General features: G+C 45.8%; 1 protein-coding gene across 11 annotated transcripts in view; it reads left to right on the plus strand.

Moving 5' to 3' along the window:
• The window catches only part of agtpbp1 (ATP/GTP binding protein 1), a 325,109-nt gene that overhangs the window by 236,358 nt on the left and 63,325 nt on the right, over nt 1-25,426 (plus strand). For all 11 annotated transcript variants that reach the window (XM_038804830.1, XM_038804835.1, XM_038804834.1 and 8 more), the window contains one exon: nt 18,219-18,376. In XM_038804830.1, coding sequence (XP_038660758.1) covers nt 18,219-18,376 — 158 coding nt within the window. The remainder of the gene's footprint in view (nt 1-18,218; nt 18,377-25,426) is intronic.

Below are 25,426 nucleotides of genomic sequence, written 5' to 3' on the forward strand. Positions count from 1 at the left end.
GAGTGGCGAACCATGGAGGGAGTTGAAAAGAAGGATATGAATTCTAAAATCAAGATGTGGCTTGACTGGAAGCCCGGGAAGGTCAGAAAACACAGGGTTGATCGATGAATAGGACTTGGTGGGAGTTGGGACTGAAGGAGCAGAGGTTTTGGATGACCTTTAATTTACAGAGGGTAGATTGTGGAAGTCAAGTCAAGTTGGAAGAGTTAAATCTACAGATCACAGAGGTGCATTTGAAGGTTTCAACAATAACTGAACAGAGGCAAGGACATTGATACAGAAGTGAAAAAAGTGATTTAGTGATGCCGTGAATATGTAGTCGGAAGCACAACTTTGGCTTAGTTATGATACCAAAGATGCAAATAGTTTCTGTTTAGTCTCGAGTTATGTTTTGTTGTGTGATCGGAATGTTGACAGGGGTTTGAGGATTGTCCAAATGAATTTCTCATGCCCTTTAATCTTTATTTACAGCAACTTGGACCTCTTGGTTAGAACTTATCCTTCTTCCTGATATCTCTCTCTCTCCTCTCCCTCTTCTCAGCCATGTGATATAATGTCATTACTACATCAGAATCGTGTATGCTTCTGATGGTAACCATGTACTCTACAAGGCGGTTGCCAGGGAGAGGGATTGAGTCAGTAGGTGGGGAACCAAATTTGGAGCAGAGACAACAATGGTTTCAGTCTCCCCAATATTTAATTGGAGGAAATTTATGCTCATCCAGCACTGGATATCCGATAAACAGTCTGACAATTTAGCCGTAGAGGAATCAAAAGAAGTGCTGAGGTAGAGCTAGGTATCGTCAGCTTGCATGTGGCATCTGATCCTTTTGGATGATGCTGCCCAGGGACAGCCCGTAGATGAAAAGTAGGAGAGGCAAAGAATAAATCCTTTGGTGGATGGCAGAGGTAGCCGTACAGAAGCAGGAAGAGAGGCTATTACTAGTGATACTCTGGCTACAATTAGATAAGAATGGAACCAGGCGAGAGCAGTCTCACAACAGGAGAGGCTTTGGAGCGGGGAGAGGATAGCATGGTCAGCAATGTCAAAGGCTGCAGTCAGGTTGAAAATGGATGGTTTACATTTGTCACGGTCACATAGGTTGTCATTTGTGACTTTAATAAGAGCTGTTTCGGTATTGTAGCATGGGTGGAAACCTCAACTTCTGAGAAAGATGGGCATGCATTTAGTAGGCAACAACACATTCCATGACTTTGGAGAGAAAAGGGAGATTGGAGATAGGGTGAAAGTTTTAAAGGACAGTGGAGTCACAGGTTGATTTTTGGGAGGAGGGTGGTGATGGAAGATTTACTGGACAGAGGGACCACCCTTGAAGAGCGGGGATCATTAACAATATCGGCTTACATGGGGACCAGAGGGGAAATTGGATGGCCAGCAGTTCAGTGGAAAGAAGTGTGTCTCATGGACAAGAAAATCTCGGAGAGGGCAAGAGAGAAACTATGGAGAGATGTGATTCAGCGATAGGGCAGGTGAGCTGTGAAAGGGCAAAACAGAAAGAAAAAGTGGAAAAACAATTGAACTCCAAAATGACTTGTGGGTTTGTTTACCTATAGCAATTAAACTTGCGAGTTTAAAAAGGATAGATCAAATACAGCTCCAATTAGCAGCAGTGTTATGTGTTGTACAAGGCATGAATTAATAGATGTCATTAATAGAAACTATGAGCAATGCCACAGGAATATTCTATAAAATGTTTTAAATATGCAACCATCAGTCTCTATATAATTGGTATGAATGTGGGTTTATTCAGTGACTGTTTGAAACCGATTAAGAACAAAGAAAATTACAGCACAGAAACAGGCCCTTCGGCCCTCCAAGACCGTGCCGACCATGCTGCCCGTCTAAACTAAAATCTTCTACACTTCCTGGGTCCGTATCCCTCTATTCCCATCCTATTCATGTATTTGTCAAGATGTTCCTTAAATGTCACTATCGTCCCTGCTTCCGGCAGCGAGTTCCAGGCACCCACTACCCTCTGTGTAAAAACACTTGCCTCGTACATCTCCTCTAAACCTTGCCCTTCGCATCTTAAACCTATGCCCCCTAGTAATTGACCCCTCTACCCTGGGGAAAAACCTCTGACTATCCACTCTGTCTATGCCCCTCATAATTTTGTAGATCTAGATTACTAGCAAATCAACCGTGTTAGACGTGAGCACTTGATGTCTGAAAGTTAATATTTTGGTTTATCAGATGTTGATGCTAAATAAATGTTCCAAGGCAATTCACAGAGACCTAATCTGACAAAAATGGTCAGTGAAATAAAGCTGGAGTTATTAGGAGTGATGACACATGCTTGATCAAAGAGGTTAGTTTTAAAGAGAACAAAGAACTAAGAGGGCCTTAAATGAGGAAAAGGAAGTGGAGAGGAAGAGGGAATTTCAGAGGTTAGATGTCCAAACACATAGTCATCAATAATGCTGGGGAGGGGATTGCACAAAAAGCCAGTTTGAGTGGCATAGAGGTTTGACCTTGTCAAGGGATTTAAACTTGATTTTGAGAATTTTAGTAAAAGGAAAATAATGTGGACATTGGAAATCTGAAATCAAAGCAGAAAATAGTGGAAACCCCAGCAGGTCGGGCAGCATCTGTATAGAGAGAAACAGAGTTGTTATTTTGTGTCCATATGACTTATTCAGTCAGAACTAGCAAAATTTTGGGTCCGAGACCAAGTGTACCTAGAGCAAGCAAGGATGGGTGAGTGAGATACAATGAGATTTTGATGAGCTGATGTTTACAGAAGTTGAATAATATAGAGAAATACAGCACAGAACAGGCCCTTCGGCCCACGATGTTGCGCCGAACTTTTGTCCTAGGTTAATCATAGAATTTTGGACAATTTTTCATGGCCAATCCACCCAACCTGCACATCTTTGGACTGTGGGAGGAAACCGGAGTACCCGGAGGAAACCCACGCAGTCACGGGGAGGATGTGCAGACTCCACACAGACAGTGACCCAAGTCGAAATCGAACTTGGGACCCTGGAGCTGTGAAGCAATTGTGCTATCCACAATGCTACCGTGCTGCCCTTAAGAAGTTAACCTACACTCCCTTATTCTACCCTAATCCAAGTACCTATCCAATAGCCGCTTGAAGGTCCATAAATTTTCCGACTCAACTACTACCACAGGCAGTGCATTCCATGCCCCCACTACTCTCTGGGTAAAGAACCTACCTCTGACATCCCCTCTATATCTTCCACCATTTATCTTAAATTTATGTCCCCTTGTAATGGTGTGTTCCACCCGGGGAAAAAGTCTCTGACTGTCTACTCTATCTATTCCCCTGATCATCTTATAAACCTCTATCAAATCGCCCCTCATTCTTCTCCGTTCTAATGAGAAAAGGCCTAGCACCCTCAACCTTTCCTCGTATGACCTACTCTCCATTCCAGGCAACATCCTGGTAAATCTCCTTTGCACCTTTTCCAAAGCTTCCACATCCTTCCTAAAATGAGGTGACCAGAACTGCACACAGTACTCCAAATGTGGCCTGACCAAGGTTTTGTACAGCTGCATCATCACCTCACGGCTCTTAAATTCAATCCCTCTGCTAATGAACGCTAGCACACCATAGGCCTTCTTCACAGCTCTATCCACTTGAGTGGCAACTTTCAAAGAACTATGAACATAGACCCCAAGATCTCTCTGCTCCTCCACATTGCCAAGAACCCTACCATTAACCCTGTATTCCGCATTCAGATTTGTCCTTCCAAAATTGACAACCTCACACTTGTCAGGGTTAAACTCCATCTGCCACTTCTCAGCCCAGCTCTGCATTCTATCTATGTCTCTTTGAAGCCGACAACAGCCCTCCTCACTATCCACAACTCCACCAATCTTCGTATCATCTGCAAATTTACTGACCCACCCTACAACTCCCTCATCCAAGTCATTAATGAAAATCACAAACAGCAGAGGACCCAGAACTGATCCCTGCGGTACGCCACTGATAACTGGGCTCCAGGCTGAATATTTGCCATCCACCACAACTCTCTGTCTTCTATTGGTTAGCCAGTTTGTTATCCAACTGGCCAAATTTCCCACTATCCCATGCCTCCTTACTTTCTGCATAAGCCTACCATGGGGAACCTTATCAAATGCCTTACTAAAATCCATGTACACTGCATCCACTGCTTTAACTTCATCCACATGCTTGGTCACCTCCTCAAAGAATTCAATAAGACTTGTAAGGCAAGACCTACCCCTCACAAATCCGTGCTGACTATCCCTAATCAAGCAATGCCTTTCCAGATGCTCAGAAATCCTATCCCTCAGTACCCTTTCCATTACTTTGCCTACCACCCCCACCGAAGTAAGACTAACTGGCCTGTAATTCCCAGGGTTATCCCTATTCCCTTTTTTGAACAGGGGCACGACATTCGCCACTCTCCAATCCTCTGGTACCACCCCTGTTGACAGCGAGGACGAAAAGATCATTGCCAACGGCTCTGCAATTTCATTTCTTGCTTCCCATAGAATCCTTGGATATATCCCGTCAGGCCCGGGGGACTTGTCTATCCTCAAGTTTTTCAAAACGCGCAACACATCTTCCTTCCTGACAAGTATCTCCTCAAGCTTATCAGTCTGCTTCACGCTGTCCTCTCCAACAATATGGCCCCTCTCGTTTGTAAATACTGAAGAAAAATACTTGTTCAAGACCTCTCCTATCTCTTCAGACTCAATACACAATCTCCCGCTACTGTCCTTAATCGGACCTACCCTCGCTCTAGTCATTCTCATATTTCTCACATATGTGTAAAAGGCCTTGGGGTTTTCCTTGATCCTACCCGCCAAAGATTTTTCATGCCCTCTCTTAGCTCTCCTAATCCCTTTCTTCAGTTCCCTCCTGGCTATCTTGTATCCCTCCAGCGCCCTGTCTGAACCTTGTTTCTTCAGCCTTACATAAGTCTCCTTCTTCCTCTTAACAAGACATTCAACCTCTCTTGTCAACCATGGTTCCCTCACTCGACCATCTCTTCCCTGCCTGACAGGGACATACATATCAAAGACACGCAGTATCTGTTCCTTGAACAAGTTCCACATTTTACTTGTGTCCTTCCCTGACAGCCTATGTTCCCAACTTCTGCACTTCAATTCTTGTCTGACAGCATTGTATTTACCCTTCCCCCAATTATAAACCTTGCCCTGTTGCTCGCACCTATCCCTCTCCATTACTAAAGTGAAAGTCACAGAATTGTGGTCACTACCTCCAAAATGCTCCCCCACTAACAAATCTATCACCTGCCCTGGTTCATTACCAAGTACTAAATCCAATATGGCCTCCCCTCTGGTCGGACAATCTACATACTGTGTTAGAAAAGCTTCCTGGACACACTGCACAAACACCACCCCATCCAAACTATTTGATCTAAAGAGTTTCCACTCAATGTTTGGGAAGTTGAAGTCACCCATGACTACTACCCTGTGACTTCTGCACCTTTCCAAAATCTGTTTCCCAATCTGTTCCTCCACATCTCTGCTGCTATTGGGGGGCCTATAGAAAACTCCCAACAAGGTGACTGCTCCTTTTCTATTTCTAACTTCAACCCATATTACCTCAGTAGGCACATCCCCCTCGAACTGCCTTTCTGCAGCTGTTATACTATCTCTAATTAACAATGCCACCCCCCCCCCCCACCTCTTTTACCATCCTCCCTAATCTTGTTGAAACATCTATAACCAGGGACCTCCAACAACCATTTCTGCCCCTCTTCTATCCAAGTTTCTGTGATGGCCACCACATCGTAGTCCCAAGTACAGATCCATGCCTTAAGTTCACCCACCTTATTCCTGATGCTTCTTGCATTAAAGTATACACACTTCAACCCATCTCCTTGCCTGCAAGTACTCTCCTTTGTCATTGTTACCTTCCCCACTGCATCACTATGTGCTTTGGCGTCCTGACTATCGTCTACCTTAGTTGCTGGACTACAGATCCGGTTCCCATTCCCCTGCCAAATTAGTTTAAACCCTCCCGAAGAGTACTAGTAAACCTCCCCCCCAGGATATTGGTGCCCCTCTGGTTCAGATGCAACCCGTCCTGCTTGTACAGGTCCCACCTTCCCCAGAATGCGCTCCAATTATCCAAATACCTGAAGCCCTCCCTCCTACACCATTCCTGCAGCCACGTGTTCAACTGCACTCTCTCCCTATTCCTAGCCTCGCTATCACGTGGCACCGGCAACAAACCAGAGATGACAACTCTGTCTGTCCTGGCCTTTAACTTCCAGCCTAACTCCCTAAACTTGTTTATTACCTCCACACCCTTTTTCCTACCTACATCGTTGGTACCAATGTGCACCACGACTTCTGGCTGCTCACCCTCCCCCTTCAGGATCCTGAAGACACGATCAGAGACATCCCTGGCCCTGGCACCTGGGAGGCAACATACCTTTCGGGAGTCTCGCTCGCGACCACAGAATCTCCTATCTATTCCCCTAACCATTGAATCTCCTATTACTATTGCTTTTCTATGCTCCCCCCTTCCCTTCTGAGCCCCAGAGCCAGACTCAGTGCCAGAGACCTGGCCGCTGGGGCCTTCCCCCGGTAGGTCATCCCCCCCAACAGCATCCAAAACGGTATACTTGTTTTGAAGGGGAACGGCCACGAGGGATCCCTGCACTGTCTGCCTGTTAGTTTTCTTTCCCCTGACTGTAACCCAGCTACTCTTGTCCAGTACCTTTGGTGTGGCTACCTCCCTGTAACTCTTCTCTATAACCCCCTCTGCCTCCCGGATGATCCGAAGTTCATCCAGCTCCAGCTCCAGTACCTTAACACGGTCTCTGAGGAGCTGGAGTTGGGTGCACTTTGTTGCACGTTTTACTATGGGCGTAAAACGCGTTTATTGGAGTGTATTAACACGCCTCCGAGTTCGACGTGTGCTTAACACTGCTAGGCTCTGTTCTATGTAATTATTTAAGCTCTGGAGTCGCCAGCTGCCGTATAGGCAACGTCACAAGTATTCCAAGGTCAAATTCAAAGTAATAAAGACGATACACCGATTAGTCAAGTTCAAACGATCAATATTTATTATACAGTTAATAATAAATACTCATGCACACACTAAGAGACTAAGCTACAACTAAACATAAGCAAACAGAATACTTATCTAACAGGAACAGGCAAGGTCAGAGAACGAGGCCTTCGTCCTGGTTTTGTCTGCAGCCTTCAGCAAGCGTTCTGGCACTTGGGAGTCTAGCGGGCTTGGATCGCGTAGCGAGCGTTGAACTTACGGTTTCGGCGGCTGGTGCTCAACGGCTGGAGTCAGGATACCAGGTGTCAGTCGAGGCCGGAGCACAGGTTTAACAGACCGGACAACACGAGGTCCCTATCTTTTATAGGGGTTCCGTTGTCCTTCCCTCTTCTCGGGCGGGCTCTACCTATTGGATCAATTTCTTATCGATACTGGATTAATTCCCCAATGCGAGGGGGTCTCCGTGATGGAGGGGGCGTTTCTTATGTCCTTTTGTTCGGAGGTTTCTGGTGCCTCGATGTCTGGGTCTTGATTGGAATGTGTCCATTCAGAACCAAATGTATCTATTGTGTGGGTGTTCAAGTCTGATGGCCTCATTAGCATGCAAAGCGTTTTGCCATTTGCACCTAGCTAAGGTCTCTTCACCTGAGCCCAAACTGGTTTCTGCTGCTGCAGAATGCAAACTGCTCTTTGCAGACTGCTGTTCTGGCTGAACTGTCTGTTTCCCAGCAGCCTTCCATTTTAGTTTGGCTCAGTGTCCATTTTGCGTGGCCAGCATGGCTACATTCCCTCCTTGTGATCCTCACAATCATACTATTGTGAAGGATCACCTATGTACTTTGCCTCCTTGTGTTCTGACCTCTTGCCAGTTCCTGTTCTACTCTGTTCTAAACTATGGGAAGAAGAGAAAAAAAAATTTAACTAACATTTCTACTTGGCCCTATGTCAAAGGGACATGCATTACTACAATTGGGAACCTCTACCTATCACTATTAACCTTAACTTAAACATTTAATCACTCTAAACCTTAACCATTCACACCACAACATCACACTTCCCAACTCGGCAGTCGAGTATGGAACAATATAATACATGGCTGAATTTTATTTACAGAGTGTTGTAATCAGTGAGGGGTTGAGGGGTTTGGTGGAATCCGAAGATGGGGGATTGCACTCTATAGATGGGTGAGGTGCTGGAACGAGAGGCTCTCCTCTTCCATTTCCTCAACCTGAGGGTCTGCACTAGGATGGTGAGGATCGCAATCACCAACAGTGATTCGATTATGTAGGACATGGAGTACCACGTCATGAATTTAGTACACCAGGTCTGAACCTCGCTGATCAGAGCTGAGCACTGGGGGTTTGCTGTACTAGAAACATTTACGGTGGGGGTTGTGGGGGAAACGTGTCTTGTTTCCACACATATACATATGACATTAAATAGTAATAAGTGGGCTTCCATCATTTTGCTGTTCTTCTTCTTTCTCTTCCTTCTTCCTCCGGTATTGACAATCCTGGCTTCGACCTCTGTCTCGTCCTTTGAAACCTTTGGGATCAAGCACAGTATCTGTCAATACACAGTTTAAGACCTTTACTTGTTAGTGCATCTGTCTTTCAAAACCCAATTGACCCTTTAAAATGACTGGCTAAGTCACACCCTGTGACTCCCCTCATTTTTTTTCAAAAAGCGAATTTAAAGACCAGCATACACCTAACAATCCTTCCTTCTGCGAGCCGTCTCGCAGGCTTTGCTGATTTACCATCCGAATGTTCCCGGATGTAAATAGCATGTGGGATGGTGGCCGAAGGGCTACCTAACGTAAAATGAAAACAAAATTTGGAAAGAAACGTCCGAATGAGTTGCGTATGGGCCGCTACGGGTATGAGTTGGATGGGATCCCCGGGTAGGGCGTGCTGTGCCATACCCGAGCTTGGCTGACCAAGGGTTGGTTCTCAGACAGGGCGGGTCCTCAGTGCCGTTTGTCCACTGCCTGAGTAACCTGGAAAGAAACGGGTACGAATGTGTTTACCATGACTTGCAGCCTCTATTTCGCCGAATAGAGGGGCACCTAAAAACAATGGAGCCAAGATGCTCCGTTCTGAAAACAGGGAACAAGTCGTGAACCGTGTCGGTTCACCAGAGGATACAACTGAAGTTCTCAGAAATATCTGCGGACAAGCTATTTGGCGTGTGGCCTTACAACTTTGGAAAAGATCTCCAATCAAACCGAAGTTCTCAAAAGTTTCGGCAGACAAGCTAACGTGCATGTGAGGTGGTCACAATCTTTTCAGCTGAAAAGAAGATGTCCATCCTCCAACTGAAACATTGTACAATCCGGAGACAAACAAACATAAAACGAAGACAAACATACGTGCAGGTTCCATCAGAAAGGACATCGTTTCCCTCAAACGATTCCTATCTTACATCATCTGGACACCTCACTTTGATTCTGCCTCTGTGAACAGGGTCACAAAGGGGTTGCCGTGTCGGGAGTCAGACACCGTGTCGTCCTGCTCTCCCGGATCCCACACCCTTGTGTGGATCAGGCATGCTATTTTGGAGTTGTGTGACCGGGGGTCACTTTCATCATTGCGGACAAGTCTGTAGGAATTGTCCCTGTGCCATTGTGTGGCGTCAAGTGTGTTGTCGGGGTAGTCGGGGTCGGGTGGTGGTTCGGGGTTTTTGAGGTAAGTGACTTCCATGGGGTCACTGGAGTCGGGGTCGTAGTTGGTGCAATGTGGGCTGTATGGCTGTGTGGTGTCGCTGTCTTCAGAGGCAGTGTCTGTCCTACTGTCTCTGCTGTGGCAGCTTGTGGGCGTGTCGGGGCGTGGTCTGTAGTGGTCTGTGGGCGGAGTCGTGGGCGAGTCCGTTGATGAACTGGTCTGTGAGGGGGATGGTGGAAAAGTGTCTCTGGTGGGCGGGGTGAAGTGTTCTGCTGCATCCAGCAGGACATGGTGAGCATGGTTGGCCTGTGTTCCATATGCCTTTAACTGGTTTATATGGAACCACGCGGTCTTCCCATTAGGATACTTTATCCTGTAAACGGAGGGGCTAATTTTGTCCGAAATTGAGTAGGGACCGGAGTATTTTGGAGCCAAAAAACTGCTGGGGTTATAAACAGATAACATTACCTGTTGCCCAACCTGGAATTCTGTGGTGTGTACGGTCTTATTGAAACAGGCAGTCCGTTGCTGTCGGCGTTTCCCTAGCTGGACTGCGGCTGCGAGCTGTGCAGACCTCACAGTCTCAACTAGATCTTTAACTGCCTTTTCATGTGTGAGGGCCGTCACTTCGGGGCTTGTCATGTCCAGTCCTAAAAGGAATTCTGTACCTTTCATAGGGCGTCCGGTCATGAGTGTGTGTGGTGTGTATCCTGTCGATGTGGAGACAGTGTTCCTTATGAACATAAGTGCAAATGGGAGCACTGAATCCCATGTGGAATTGTTCTCTTGAACCATTTTCCTAAGGGTAGTTTTTAGGGTCCGATTCATGCGCTCCACAATCCCGCTGGACTGTGGATGGTACGCAATGTGGAAGTTCTGTTTGATTCCGAATATTGTCAGGACGTTCCTCATGACCCGTCCTGTAAAGTGAGATCCCTGGTCCGAATCGATACTTCGGGGTAAACCCCATCTCGTGAAGATGTGGTGGGTCAGGATCTTTGCAGCTGTCTTTGCTGTGTTTGTTCGCGAGGGAAATGCCTCTACCCACTTGGTAAAGGTATCTATCACCACCAGAACGTATTTATAGCCATTCCGACAAGGGGGCAATGGACCTATAAAGTCGATCTGGAGGTTTGTCCAAGGGCCGTTAACTGGGCGAGTATGCCGAAGTTGTGCCTTCTTAGAATACCTGTCCGGGTTATTCTGAGCACAAATCAGGCAATTCTCTATGTAGTGCGTTACATCATTCCTGAGGTCAGGCCACCAACAGAGTTGCCTGAGGTGCCTCGTTGTTGCATCAATTCCCTGATGCCCGTGTCCGTCATGGAACAAGGCAATCATCTGATTCCTGTCCTGCTGTGGGACCACATAAAGTCGGTCCTTAATGATCACACCCTCATGTGTGGTCAGTGCGTGTTTAAAGTGCTCGTAAGCAGGCACAAAGTTTCCCTTGAAAACCTCCCTGAGGTCTCCGTCCTGTTTTTGTGCTGCCACGAGGTCTTTAATATCAGTCTGTGAGACTTGGACTGCGCTCACAGGGGCGCTAGCTGGTGCGCTAGCTGGGGGGGTCCATAAGTGTCCTCTCCTGGAACCTGCCTTAGCCAATGCGTCGGCCTTTACATTCCCAGGGGGTGATGACCTATGGTGACTTCTTACTTTTATTATGCCGAAGGTCCTGTCCTTCGCTTTCTCTAGGATATGCTGGAGTAGAGGGGCTGATGGAAGGGGTTTCCCGTCTGCGGAGACAAAACCTCGTGTCCTCCACAGGGGCAGAAAATCTGTTAGGCTATTACAGACATATAAGCTGTCTGAATATATGTCTGCTGGGCTGGGGAAAGAATCGGGGTGGTCCACTATGTACGCTATGGCTGCTAGCTCTGCTGCCTGCGCGCCTAAGTGACCTGGTAACTTAAGAGCGATTTCTTCGAGAGCGCGCCCCTGCGCGTCCTCTACATAGATGCCGCATCCTGTGATACGCTCACCATTTAAAACTGTGGAGGAACCGTCTACATAAATCCTCAAGGGTCCACACGTGTCTGTGGGCTGGGGGCTTTGTTTCGGGTTCCCTATCTTCCTGGGGGGTGTTTTTGCTAAAAAGGGTCCTGTGTTATGCAGGGGAGCTACAATTTCACAGTCATGGGGCTGTCCGGGGTATTGGAGGTTGTCGGCTAAGTATGTGTGTGTGCGTGTCCGTTTCACTGTGATGTCCCGTCCTTGTAAAAGTAGGGTCCACCTAGCTGCCCTAATCTGGCTAACTGAACCGTCCTTCAGTCGACCGTCTAGTAGTAGCTGTGTGGGTGTGTGTTCGGTTAGAATGGTGATGGGGTTGAGTCCGGTGATGTATGAGAAATACTGCACTGCCCAGAAGACAGCAAGGAGGTGCCTCTCACAGGCTGAAAATCCTTGCTCTACCGGGTCTAACAGTCGGGAGGCATAAGCCACTGGTCTTAGCTGCTCGTGCCGTTCTTGAAGCAACACGGCCGAGAGGGTCAGATCGGTGCTCGCTACCTCTATTGCGTACGGTGAAAGTTGGTCGGGGACTAGCAGCGCGGGCGCTGCACTAAGGGCTCGTTTCAACTCTTCCACAGCGCCTGTATGCTGCGGAAGCCATTCCCAGGGGGCTCCTTTCTTAAGGAGGTCTGAAAGTGGGGCGGCTTTTGTCGCGAATCCGTCGATGTGGTTCCGACAGTAGCCAACCAGTCCTAAAAACGACCGGAGGGCTGATACATTCTGGGGAAGGGGCAATTTGACAATCGAATCAATTCTTTTGAATTCGATCTCGCGTTTGCCGTGCGTGATGACTGATCCCAAATACATCACTTTACTTTCCAATATTTGGGCCTTTTTCGGGTTAACTTTACAGCCAATTTCAGTTAAGAGTTCTAGGAGCTCGGCCAGAAGCGAAATGTGCTCTGCCTTTGTGTCTGTCTGCAGTAGTAGGTCGTCTACATACTGTACCAGACAATCGGGTCGGGAAAATTTCTCTAATCCACTTGCCAGCTGTCGGTGGAAAATGGAGGGTGAATTGTGGAATCCTTGTGGGAGGCATGTCCACGTGTACTGCTGAGTTTTGAAAGTGAATGCGAATTTGTATTGGCACGCTTTTGCCAATGGTATTGACCAGAATCCATTACTGATGTCCAATACCGTGAAGTACTTGGCGTTGAGACCCTGCTTGAGCATGGTCTCGGGACTAGTAGCTACCGTTGGGGCTACTGCGGGGGTTACTTTGTTGAGTTCCCGATAATCGATGGTCAGACGCCATGATCCATCGGGCTTCCTCACTGGCCAAATAGGGGCATTGTTGGTGGAGGCTACCGTTCTCAGTACACCTTGTTCCAACAAGCTGCCTATAACTTTTTCTATTTCCACCTCTGCCTCGAGGGGAAATCTATACTGCTTTTGCGGTCGGGGGTCCTGTCCGGTAACATGAACTTGTCCAGTCATTCTGCCACAGTCATGACGGTGACTTGCAAATGCTGTCCTGTGTTTGTTTAGTAGGGCCTTAATTTGTCGGTCGGTGTGGAGTGTAGTCAGGTCGAATGAGTACTCTCCCACTGCGCTAATCCGATTAGCGTAGTCTCCTACTGTGAGGGTGGCTGGGGCTCTGTCTGATCTCGCCATTCGCCAGACACACTGGTTCACTGGGTCGAACGACAAGCTGTGTGCGTTCATGAAATCTATCCCCAGGATGTGTTCTGCTGTCCGGGGAAGATTTACTAAAACTACGGGGTGCCTTGTGCTAATGTTCCCTAGCTGGATCGCTACGGGTGCTGTGATATGTCCCTGCTGCGAGTGTCCGGTGAACCCGCTAAGTGTGATGGTGGAGGTGGTCGGCCACGTGTCTGCGTGTGCCGTGGTTGTGGAGTTAATGGTGGTGCGGGATCCTCCTGTGTCCCACAATAACTCTATGGGCTTCCCTTTGACTTTTGCCGTGACTACGGGCCTCCCTGATGAGTCCCATAGTGTGTCACAGACCCAAGTGGGGGAGCCCGAACACCGTCAGTTCGTCTCGTCCACATTGGTGGGTCCTGACTGTACTGTTACATTGTGGATGGGTTTTGCTTTGTTGCGGTTCAGAGTGCCTGTCTGCTGGCCTCTCTGAGATCGCTGGGGTGCTTGGCACTCTTTTGCCCAATGCCCTAACTGTCCACAGTTATAGCATTCCTGTCCTTTCTGTTGAGGGCTGCTCTTGCCTTCATTTACCCATGCGGGCTTCTGGTGCTCTCTGACTGCTTGGATATCTGCAGCAGCCTGAGCCTCTTCTGGGGATCTAACCTTTCCTTTTGCCTGAAGCGATTGCTCCCAAGCGCGGGACAATCTTTTCAGGACCCATTTTTCGTTATGGGCCTCTTCTGAGGGGTCGTAATTATTGCAAGCGCTCTGTCCTGCTTCTGTTGCGTGTGAGATAATTGTGCGCGTCCACTTAACCATGTTTTCGCGGGTTAAATGCGCTCTATCTAGCTGTCCGAAAACTGCGCTGAAGTGAATCCACAGCCTTCCGGCGAATGCTGTGGGGTGTTCAGATCTCTTCTGCCTGCACTTATTCAAGCCTTCTACGGGGTCACCTCTATTGTACCCGATGGCATCTAAAATGGCAGTGTGCATCTCCTCTAGGCTGCCTCCTGCCACGTTCTGTGGGTCGGGGAGGGCTGCTACTACACTCTGGTCTAAGCTCAGCACGGTGAGCTTAACCTGCTCTCTCTCATCCAGGCCGTACATGGTAGCCTGCTGTTTTACTTTCGCAAAGAACTGGTGGGGGTCTGCGGTGGGGAGGAACGGAGTGATCTTTTCACAAGCGTCCCTTAGCTGGGTTACTGTTAACGGGGTGGTGTAAGTTATGTCTGGGGCGCCTTCTGATTCGGCTTTCCTCTGTGTGGTTACGGGATTCATGGGTGCGGTTATGATCTGAGCTGTGGGGGGTTGGGGTGCCTGTCGTTTCTGCTGAGCTGCGGGCGCACATGTTCCCTGAACATAACGCTGCGCTGTCTCGCTTAATTCCTGCCAATCTGGGGCATTTTCCCCATCTAACTGAGCTCCAAAGGTGCTTTGGAAGCCATTCTGCACCGAAAGCAGAGATTGCAGTTCCGCAATCTGTTTCCTGCATTTCGCGTGGTCAACTGTGCTTTGTCTGTGTTCGGTCGTTGCAGCGTGGAGTGCTCTCAAAGCTGCTTTGAGATCCGAACATTGCCTCTGCAATGCCTCCACCTGCTTCTCCGATTCCTGTCTTATCAGAACGGCACGTTGCACGTCCTGATAGGCTTTCTCATACTGGGTCTGGGAACTGTTCAGATGAGCTAGACAAGACTGGTGAGCCCTCTTGGCATCATCCACCTCTCTACCCTTCTCTGCCAACTTCCCTTTAAGATCCAGGTTTTCTTTCTCGATGTCCCTGACATCGACCTTACTCATTCGGTTCCTTTCCTCTAAATCTGCCCGGAGCGTCCTGATGACCTCCTCTGCGCCTCGCAACTGTGCCAAGCAGGACACAATCGCCATCGGCTTGCGTGCTTTACCTAAACTCTTTTTGTGTATCTGAGAGAGGTTCTCCCACCAAGTATGACCTATACTTCCGGGACCTGTCTCCTCATTTGCACAAAACTCTTTCCAAAGGGGCCATCCCTTTCCCTGCAGATATTTGCGGAGTTCCAGCTCCCACGTGGGACACTGGCCTACCCTGCTACTGCTGCTGGTCGCTGCGACCACAAACTTTGCTGGATCCATCAGGCGTTCCATTGCCTGCATGGCCATTTCCTCTGACTCTCTTTTTATAATTTGGAACAGGGGGTTGCTGGGGTGGTGTTTCGTAAAAAGGGTACGGCTTACGCTATTTTCCGATCACAAAACTACCGAAAGTTTGTCGCAACAAAAAGCTTCCAGTTTTACCTTACAGCCCTGTTAGTACGCATGCACTAAAACACACTTCCGAATTTCGCTTATTATTTTGAACACCTTGAATACTTGTGATCTCTTTCTTTTCTCTGCAATTTGGAGTTCTAATTCAAATTTCAGGGTCCTGGACACTGTGGTGTTTCCACTTACAACAGGTCCCGGCGGATGTCGCCACTAAATGTTGCACGTTTTACTATGGGCGTAAAACGCGTTTATTGGAGTGTATTAACACGCCTCCGAGTTCGACGTGTGCTTAACACTGCTAGGCTCTGTTCTATGTAATTATTTAAGCTCTGGAGTCGCCAGCTGCCGTATAGGCAACGTCACAAGTATTCCAAGGTCAAATTCAAAGTAATAAAGACGATACACCGATTAGTCAAGTTCAAACGATCAATATTTATTATACAGTTAATAATAAATACTCATGCACACACTAAGAGACTAAGCTACAACTAAACATAAGCAAACAGAATACTTATCTAACAGGAACAGGCAAGGTCAGAGAACGAGGCCTTCGTCCTGGTTTTGTCTGCAGCCTTCAGCAAGCGTTCTGGCACTTGGGAGTCTAGCGGGCTTGGATCGCGTAGCGAGCGTTGAACTTACGGTTTCGGCGGCTGGTGCTCAACGGCTGGAGTCAGGATACCAGGTGTCAGTCGAGGCCGGAGCACAGGTTTAACAGACCGGACAACACGAGGTCCCTATCTTTTATAGGGGTTCCGTTGTCCTTCCCTCTTCTCGGGCGGGCTCTACCTATTGGATCAATTTCTTATCGATACTGGATTAATTCCCCAATGCGAGGGGGTCTCCGTGATGGAGGGGGCGTTTCTTATGTCCTTTTGTTCGGAGGTTTCTGGTGCCTCGATGTCTGGGTCTTGATTGGAATGTGTCCATTCAGAACCAAATGTATCTATTGTGTGGGTGTTCAAGTCTGATGGCCTCATTAGCATGCAAAGCGTTTTGCCATTTGCACCTAGCTAAGGTCTCTTCACCTGAGCCCAAACTGGTTTCTGCTGCTGCAGAATGCAAACTGCTCTTTGCAGACTGCTGTTCTGGCTGAACTGTCTGTTTCCCAGCAGCCTTCCATTTTAGTTTGGCTCAGTGTCCATTTTGCGTGGCCAGCATGGCTACAACTTCCCGCAGGTATAGTCAGCGGGGACACCAGTGGTATCCCTCACCACCCACATCCTACAGGAGGAGCATGCAACTGCCCTAGCCTCCATCCCCTCTTACTTTACAAAATTAGCTGCCCCGTGGACCAACTGGACCTCCGCCCTCCGACTCTACTTCCAGTCAGCTGTACTCTAAACTCCTGGCTCCCTTCACGCTCTTTGATAAATATAGGAAATGAAATGTAAGGAACACCTTACTCCCTCCTCACCTAACTCCCTCAGTCACCAAACTCTCACTGTAGCACTCAAATGCCACAAGCTCAGCACTCCCTCAGTCACCAAACTCTCACTGTAGCACTCAAATGCCACAAGCTCAGCACTCAGTGCAAACAATAATGAGAGGGTAGACAAGAGAACATTGCAATTGTTGAAACTGGAGATGAATAAAGATTTTAGAAACGGGTAGGTTGAGGCAGGGGTGGAGTTGGACAATATTTTGGAGGTGCAAAGCGACCTCCTTTGTGGTGGGGTATTGGGTAGGAGGCTCTGTTAGAGGTCAAACAGAATGCTGAGATTTGAACCGTCAGGTTCACCCTGAGACAATTGGTGGGAGGTGAATGGAGTCAGTGATGAGGATACAGTAACTATAGTCAGTAGCATCACTCTTCTTAATATTTCATTGGAGAAAATTGCAGCTTGTGCACAACTGGAAATCAGATGAGCAGCCTGACAGTGCAAAGTAATGGGAGAATGATTTACATATATAGTGGAAACTGGCTACATGTCTGTGAATGATATAGCTATGGGCTTAAGAGGGCGCCATAATATAAATTATCTGTGCATGAATTCAAAGGGCTTTGCACCTAGATTTTTTCTCAACCTCCAGGATGCAGATCTGCAAAAACAGCCACACCTCTGTAAAACCTGGTGTCATTAAAACCTGATCATTTGAGGCATTATTCTATGTGAAGGTGTTGTCAAAAAAGGATGTTTATTATTGACCATTTCAAGAATGAAATACTTAAATGAATATTCCAGAACGCTATTAGTATTTTGCACTTCATAGTACAAGCCATATTGGCTGAATGCTGTGCTGCCTACTTCCCCATTATGGCCTGGTTCTTTTGGGGGTAGACAAAGGTAACAACCACAAACCCCTCAATAGCTGCTGATGTTATCTACCTGAATCTCTAATAAACATTTCCCCACCTCATTGCAGGAATTCCACCTCACCCAAAGCAGAGGCTTCAGAATCAAACAGAACCATCTCCTATTCCCAAATCTCTTTCTGATGCCTGGCACCACAATACTGCACTCTTGCTAGGTCATTCCAGGAGAGAGTGCTGGATCACCCTGACCTCTGCTTAGAATGTCATTGCCATTGTAGATATGGGATGGCTGCATATTCTCTGTCTCATTTTACTAAAAGAATGGACCTCCAATTTCAATACAAAATATAATAAAATAGTATATTTGAGAATCTGCACCACATTAGCAGCAATGTACCTTCTTAGCTGTAAGCTCAATTTATTTATTCTATCTATTTTATTCTAAAGGGCCAACAGATAGGGACAAGAGAACTAGAAGAGATGGGAGCTAAGTTCTGCATTGGTCTACTACGCCTGAAGAGGCTGACGTCTGTGGAATGTCGATTGCCTCATGGTCTCCTGGATGTGGAAAATGATTTGATTGACACCAGATGCAATGTCACCAGGTAAGATCTCCCCTCATTTTGTAGAAAGCTGGAGTGTGGTAAAGTTAATCTAAACTAGGTAGCTTTTGTAAGATCCTGTAAAAAAATGATGGTCTAAATAGTCAAATATTTAATGCAACTCAAGAAAATATTTTCGGCCTCCTCGAATTAGAAAATGTAATGGAATTTAATTGGTTCTTTGCAATCCTACTTGAATATTTTTTAATTTACAAGTGTTATTTGAATTTGGCATACTATTAATTGCTCCCACTAAATAATTTGTTTGGTCCAATTATCAGAATCAATTTTTAAATTTGGATTTTGAAAATGGTCTACTTTCCTAGGATTACCATCAGAAGTAATTACTATTGCGAATATCTAATCCATAATTCATATATTTTAGAATTTAGCTTTTAGTTTTAGAAATTAAAGGCTTAACTGTGGAAACGGTTATCCAGATTACAAACAGATGAATGTAACCTTGAAGTAAATGTGTGCAAACAAGCCAAGAGTTTATTGCAGTTAAAGGTTTGGGGTCATATTGACAGAAGAGTTTAACATCTGGAAAGGTAACATCATAAGCAGCAAATGGGCTTAGTGAAGGAACTAGAAACATTTTATTTTTTAAAAATAAATATAAAGTTCCCAATTCTCTCTCTTTCCAATTAAGGGGCAATTTAGCGTGGCCAATCCACCTATCCTGCACATCTTTGGGTTGTGGTGGTGAGGCCCACTCAGACACGGGGCAAATGTGCAAACTCCACACGGACAGTGTGCCGGGACCAGGATTGAACCCAGGTCCTCGGCACCGTGAGGCAGCAGTGCTAACCATTGCGCCAGCGTGCCACTCTGAAAGAACTGGAAGCATGACATTTATAATTATTTCAGTAAAGGTAGCACAAGTGGCTAGCACTGTGGCTTCACAGCGCCAGGATCCCAGGTTCAATTCCCCGCTGGGTCACTGTCTGTGCGGAGTCTGCACGTTCTCCCCGTGTCTGTGTGGGTTTCCTCCGGGTGCTCCGGTTTCCTCCCACAGTCCAAAGATGTGTAGGTTAGGTGGATTGGCCAAGCTAAATTGCCCTTAGTGTCCAAAAAGGTTAGGAGGGGTTATTGGGTTACTGAGATAGGGTGGAAGTGAGGGTTTAAGTGGGTCGGTGCGGACCGATGGGCCAAATGGCCTCCTGCGCTGTATGTCCTTTCTTTCTAAAGGGTGAGTTATTCCTGTGGTTTCCCAGAACCAAGGAAAGCTTTAGAATTAAAAGTAATTGATTTGCATTTCTACCTGGGAACAGGCTGTGTGGCATTGCCTTGGAGGTGGGAGGAGTTTAATGAGTTAATCATAGAATCATAGAATTTACAGTGCAGAAGGAGGCCATTCGGCCCATTGAGTCTGCACCGGCTCTTGGAAAGAGCACCCTACCCAAGGTCCACACCTCCACCCTATCCCCATAAGCCAGTAACCCCACCCAACACTAAGGGTAATTTTGGACATTATTGGCAATTTAACATGGCCAATCCACCTAACCTGCACATCTTTGGACTGTGGGAGGAAACCGGAGCACTCGGAGGAAACACACGCACGCATGGAGAGAATGTGCAGACCTCCGCACAGACAGTGACCCAAGCCGGGAATCGAACCTCCTTTGTTTTGAGTTGGGGAGAGAATCTTCTTTGCTGACCCTCAGCAGTTGGATCTTTGCCTTGTGAGAGACACGTAAGTGAGTTAAGCGAATCTGAAACTCTTATGTATGCTCTCAATTCTTAGTTTTAGAGGTTGTATTTAAATTGCAATTAGTTTCCGTACCTTGTGTTCCAAACTTAGTTTTGACCACGGTAAAATTTTAATTTAAGACAGCTCCTTGTGATTCTAAGGAAACTATAGAACTATCAAATTCTAAAAGGGCTATGGAGCTCATTGGTTATAGGAGCACGCGCTCGTGAGGATTGAGATGGGATATTTTTTGTTTGTCAGGAATTTGCAATTTAAGATTATAACATAGTTCTATATTGTAAAAATTCCACTTCAATGTCTAGGGTTATCCATTTAAACTCATTTTAACAAATTCTACGTTGTGCTGCCTTTGCTGATGGTGTGCCACAAAATATGCTGGTGTGAAGCTTTTGGATGTGACCGTTTCGTATCAGGGATCTTCTTACTGTTGTAGGACATAAGTCTCTACATGTAGAGTCCTGTGATCAGGCATTGTGAACTGTAGCATTTTGCAAAAATGAACTCTCTAAAGTTCTTTAAGCTCTAATTTATACAAAAATAACTATCTTCCTCTGATAACTTTTTATGACTATATTTCTTTACATGGATCCCTTCACACTTGTTTGTGACAAGAGCGATTCTGCCACTCTTTGCTGATGGAATCAAGTTTGCATTAATAGCATATAAAAGCAAAGTTAGAGTTAAAAAAGACAGTTCATATTTTTATCTCTGAAGGTGCTGAAAGCTGGCGTGGACACAAAGGGCTTAATGGCTCTTGTGCTGGAACATCCTATGATAATGTTAGTGTAATTAGTGCACAAGTGATTCTATTTTACGTTCATATATAACTATTTGATCATTAAAATATATTAGCCCTTAACTTGTATGTCTTCGAGTAAATTTCATGGTGTGGAATTTTATGCTTTTGTCCCATTGAAGTGTATGTGCTTAATACTCTATTTTAGGCATGTTGCTTAATACTCCCTCTTTGGAAATGAAGGCTATTAAATACAGTTTTGTTCAATGTTATCTCCAACTTCAGAAACTGTAGCTACATTCCAACTTTCCGCCCACCATTATCTGAAAGCATTGAAAGCAACTATTGTAATGGGCTTGTCCTAGGTTAGGTAATTTTTTTTATTTCAGCGACGCAGTGGTACTTTAACCTCAGTGCACTGAGTGCACAAGCTAATGGCCTCACAGTTGAGGTAACTTAGCTAGCTATAGAGGGCCTTTATTTTATATAAGAATATGATCCAGTCAGAAATCAATAATTAGAGTGATATTATTTAATGTTTTCTCTCCTGTGAGGATTGAGACTAATCAAAATTGAAATAGGAGGATTATTTAGGAGATAGGAGACCGTAGGGATAATGGGTATGTACCCCAATTGACAGGGAATTTGTACTGGGACTCAACTTTTCATTATATTCATCAATGTCTTAAATGATGGATTGAGAGCCATATATCTAAGCTTGCTGACATTAGGCAGCACAGTAAGTATTGCAAATAGGAGCAGAAAATAGAGAAGAGATTGATAGGTGAAGCAAAAACTGTAGCAGATGAAGTTCAGCTTGAGGTCATCTCAGAAAGATCAGAGTATTTCACTGCATGATAAGAAGCTAGGAATTTTGGAAGGACAGAGATTTAGGGGTTCATGTACAGAAATCACTAAATGCTGGCAGATATTTAGAAAATGATTTGAAATAAAAGGAAAAATACAATGAGGATGAAGAGATTTGCTTGACCAGACAAGCAATGCATATAGAAAATTGGAACATTTCAGTGGATGAAAATTGGAAATTTAAACCATTTCAAAACAAGTTATTAAAATTAATAGTTCTCAGCATTACCTATCAATAATTTTTTTTTTCCCCCACCACAATCTCCTCAAGTCATTAGCTCATCCCAGCTGTGAGGAGAGACAATGGTATATCCCCAAAAGAGTTAATTGAATGATACTACTCCCCTTTTCTGCTGTAGTGGACAATCCTAAGCAGGAACTAATTTTCCTAGCCCAACAATTATATCCCTCAGAAAAGCAAAATATTGCAGATTCTGGAAATGGGAAATAAAAACTGAAAACGCTGGATAAACTCAGCAGGCCTGACAGCATCTGTGGAGAGAGAACTACAGCTAATGTTTTGAATCATGACTCCTATACGGAACTGAAAAGGGACAGAAATGTGATCAGTTGTATACTGGATTAGTCATCCAGAGACCCAGGATAATGATCTGTGGAACCGGGTTTGAATCCTACCACGGCAGGTGATGGAATTTAAACTCAATAACATATCTGGAATTAAAAGTCTAATGATGACCATGAAACCACTGTCGATTGTTGTAAAAGTCCACCTGCTTCACTAATGCTCCTTGGGGAAGGAAATCTTCCATCCTTACCTAGAGTGGCCTACATGTGACTCCAGACCCACAACAAAGTGGCTGACTCTTAATGCCCTCTCAAATAGCCTAGCAAGCCACTCGTTTGTATTCAACCGCTACGAAAACACAAAAAAGAATGAAACTGGACAGGCCAGCCAAGACCGGGACTAGGCACCAGAAACGACAATGGCAAACCCAGCCTTGTCGACCCTGCAAAGTCCCCCTTACTAACATCTGGGAAAGTTGGGAGATCTGTCTCCCAGATAGTTGAGCAACTGCCTGGCATAGTCATACTCACAGAATCATAAACAGACACTGTCCCAGACAGCACTATCATCATTCCTGGGTATATCCTGTCTCACCAGCAGGACAGAACCAGCAGAAGTGGCGGCACAGTGGTGTACAGTCGGGAGAGTGTTGTCCTAGGACTCCGCAACATTAACTCTGGGCCCCATGAAGCCTCATGGCTTCAGGTTAAACATGGGAAAGGAAATATTCTACTGATTATCACGACCACCATCAGCTGTAGAATCAGTACTCCTCCATGTTGAACACCACTTGGAGGAAGCTACTCAGGATGGCACGGGTGAAGAATATGCTCTGGGTGGGGGACTTCAGTGTCCATCACCAAGAATGGCTCAGTAATACCACCACAGACCGAGCTGGCCAGGTCCTAAAGGACATAGCTGCTAGACTGGGACTGCAACAGGTGGTGAGGGAATCAACAAGAGGGAAAAACATACTTGACCTCAACCTCACCAACCTGCCTGCTGCAGATGCATCTGTCCATGATAGTATCGGTAGAAAGCTACTAAAAAGCTATAACAGAAAGCTACTAAAAAAGCTATAAAGAAGAGTAAGATAGAGTATGAGAGTAAACTTGCTCAGAATATAAAAACAGACAGTAAAAGTTTTTACAAATATATAAAACAAAAAAAGAGTGGCTAAGGTAAATATTGGTCCTTTAGAGGATGAAAAGGGAGTTTTAATAATGGGAAATGAGGAAATGGCTGAGGAACTGAACAGGTTTTTTGGGTCGGTCTTCACAGTGGAAGACACAAATAACATGCCAGCGACTGATAGAAATGAGGCTATGACAGGTAAGGACCTTGAGAGGATTGTTATCACTAAGGAGGTAGTGATGGGCAAGCTAAAGGTAGACAAGTCTCCTGGCCCTGATGGAATGCATCCCAGAGTGCTAAAAGAGATGGCTAGGGAAATTGCAGATGCACTAGTGATAATTTACCGAAATTCACTAGACTCTGGGGTGGTCCCGGTGGATTGGAAATTAGCAAACATGACACCACTGTTTAAAAAAGGGAGGTAGGCAGAAAGTGGGAAATTATAGGCCAGTGAGCTTAACTTCGGTAGTAGGGAAGATGCTGGAATCTATCATCAAGGAAGAAATAGCGAGGCATCTGGATAGAAATTGTCCCATTGGGCAGACGCAGCATGGGTTCATAAAGGGCACGTCATGCCTAACTAATTTAGTGGAATTTTTTGAGGCCATTACCAGTGCAGTAGATAACGGGGAGCCGATGGATGTGGTATATCTGGATTTCCAGAAAGCCTTTGACAAGGGGCCACACAAAAGGTTGCTGCATAAGATAAAGATGCATGGCATTAAGGGTAAAGTAGTAGCATGGATAGAGGATTGGTTAATTAATAGAAAGCAAAGAGTGGGGATTAATGGGTGTTTCTCTGGTTGGCAATCAGGAGCTAGTGGTGTATCTCAGGGATCCGTGTTGGGCCCACAATTGTTCACAATTTACATAGATGATTTGGAGTTGGGGACCAAGGGCAATGTGTCCAAGTTTGCAGATGACACTAAGATGAGTGGTAAAGCGAAAAGTGCAGAGGATACTGGAAGTCTGCAGAGGGATTTGGATAGGTTAAGTGAATGGGCTAGGGTCTGCCAGATGGAATACAATGTTGACAAATGTGAGGTTATCCATTTTGGTAGGAATAACAGCAAACGGGATTATTATTTAAACGATAAAATATTAAAGCATGCCGCTGTGCAGAGAGACTTGGGTGTGCTAATGCATGAGTCACAGAAGGTTGGTTTACAAGTGCAACAGGTGATTAAGAAGGCAAATGGAATTTTGTCCTTCATTGCTAGAGGGATGGAGTTTAAGACTAGGGAGGTTATGTTGCAATTGTATAAGGTGTTAGTGAGGCCACATCTGGAGTATTGTGTTCAGTTTTGGTCTCCTTACTTGAGAAAAGACGTACTGGCACTGGAGGGTGTGCAGAGGAGATTCACTAGGTTAATCCCAGAGCTGAAAGGGTTGGATTATGAGGAGAGGTTGAGTAGACTGGGACTGTACTTGTTGGAATTTAGAAGGATGAGGGGGGATCTTATAGAAACATTTAAAATTATGAAGGGAATAGATAGGATAGATGCGGGCAGGTTGTTTCCACTGGCGGGTGAAAGCAGAACTAGGGGACATAGCCTCAAAATAAGGGGAAGTAGATTTAGGACTGAGTTTAGGAGGAACTTCTTCACCCAAAGGGTTGTGAATCTATGGAATTCCTTGCCCAGTGAAGCAGTTGAGGCTCCTTCATTACATGTTTTTAAGGTAAAGATAGATAGTTTTTTGAAGAATAAAGGGATTAAGGGTTATGGTGTTCGGGCCGGAAAGTGGAGCTGAGTCCACAAAAGATCAGCCATGATCTAATTGAATGGCGGAGCAGGCTCGAGGGGCCAGATGGCCTACTCCTGCTCCTAGTTCTTATGTTCTTATGTTAAGTGACCACCGCACAGTCCTTGTGTGGCACTACCACCATGCTTAATGGGATAGACTTCGAACAGATCTAGCAACTCAAAACTGAGCATCCATGAGGATGCTGTGTGCTGTGGGGCATCAGCAACAGCAGAAATGTTTTCAACCACAATCTATAACCTCAATAGCACAGGGCTAAATAACTGGCTTTTAAAGCAGGCCAAGCAGCGCGGGTTCAATTCCCGTACCAGC

Source organism: Scyliorhinus canicula, chromosome 8 (genome assembly GCF_902713615.1).
Source record: "Scyliorhinus canicula chromosome 8, sScyCan1.1, whole genome shotgun sequence".
NCBI lineage: Eukaryota > Metazoa > Chordata > Chondrichthyes > Carcharhiniformes > Scyliorhinidae > Scyliorhinus > Scyliorhinus canicula.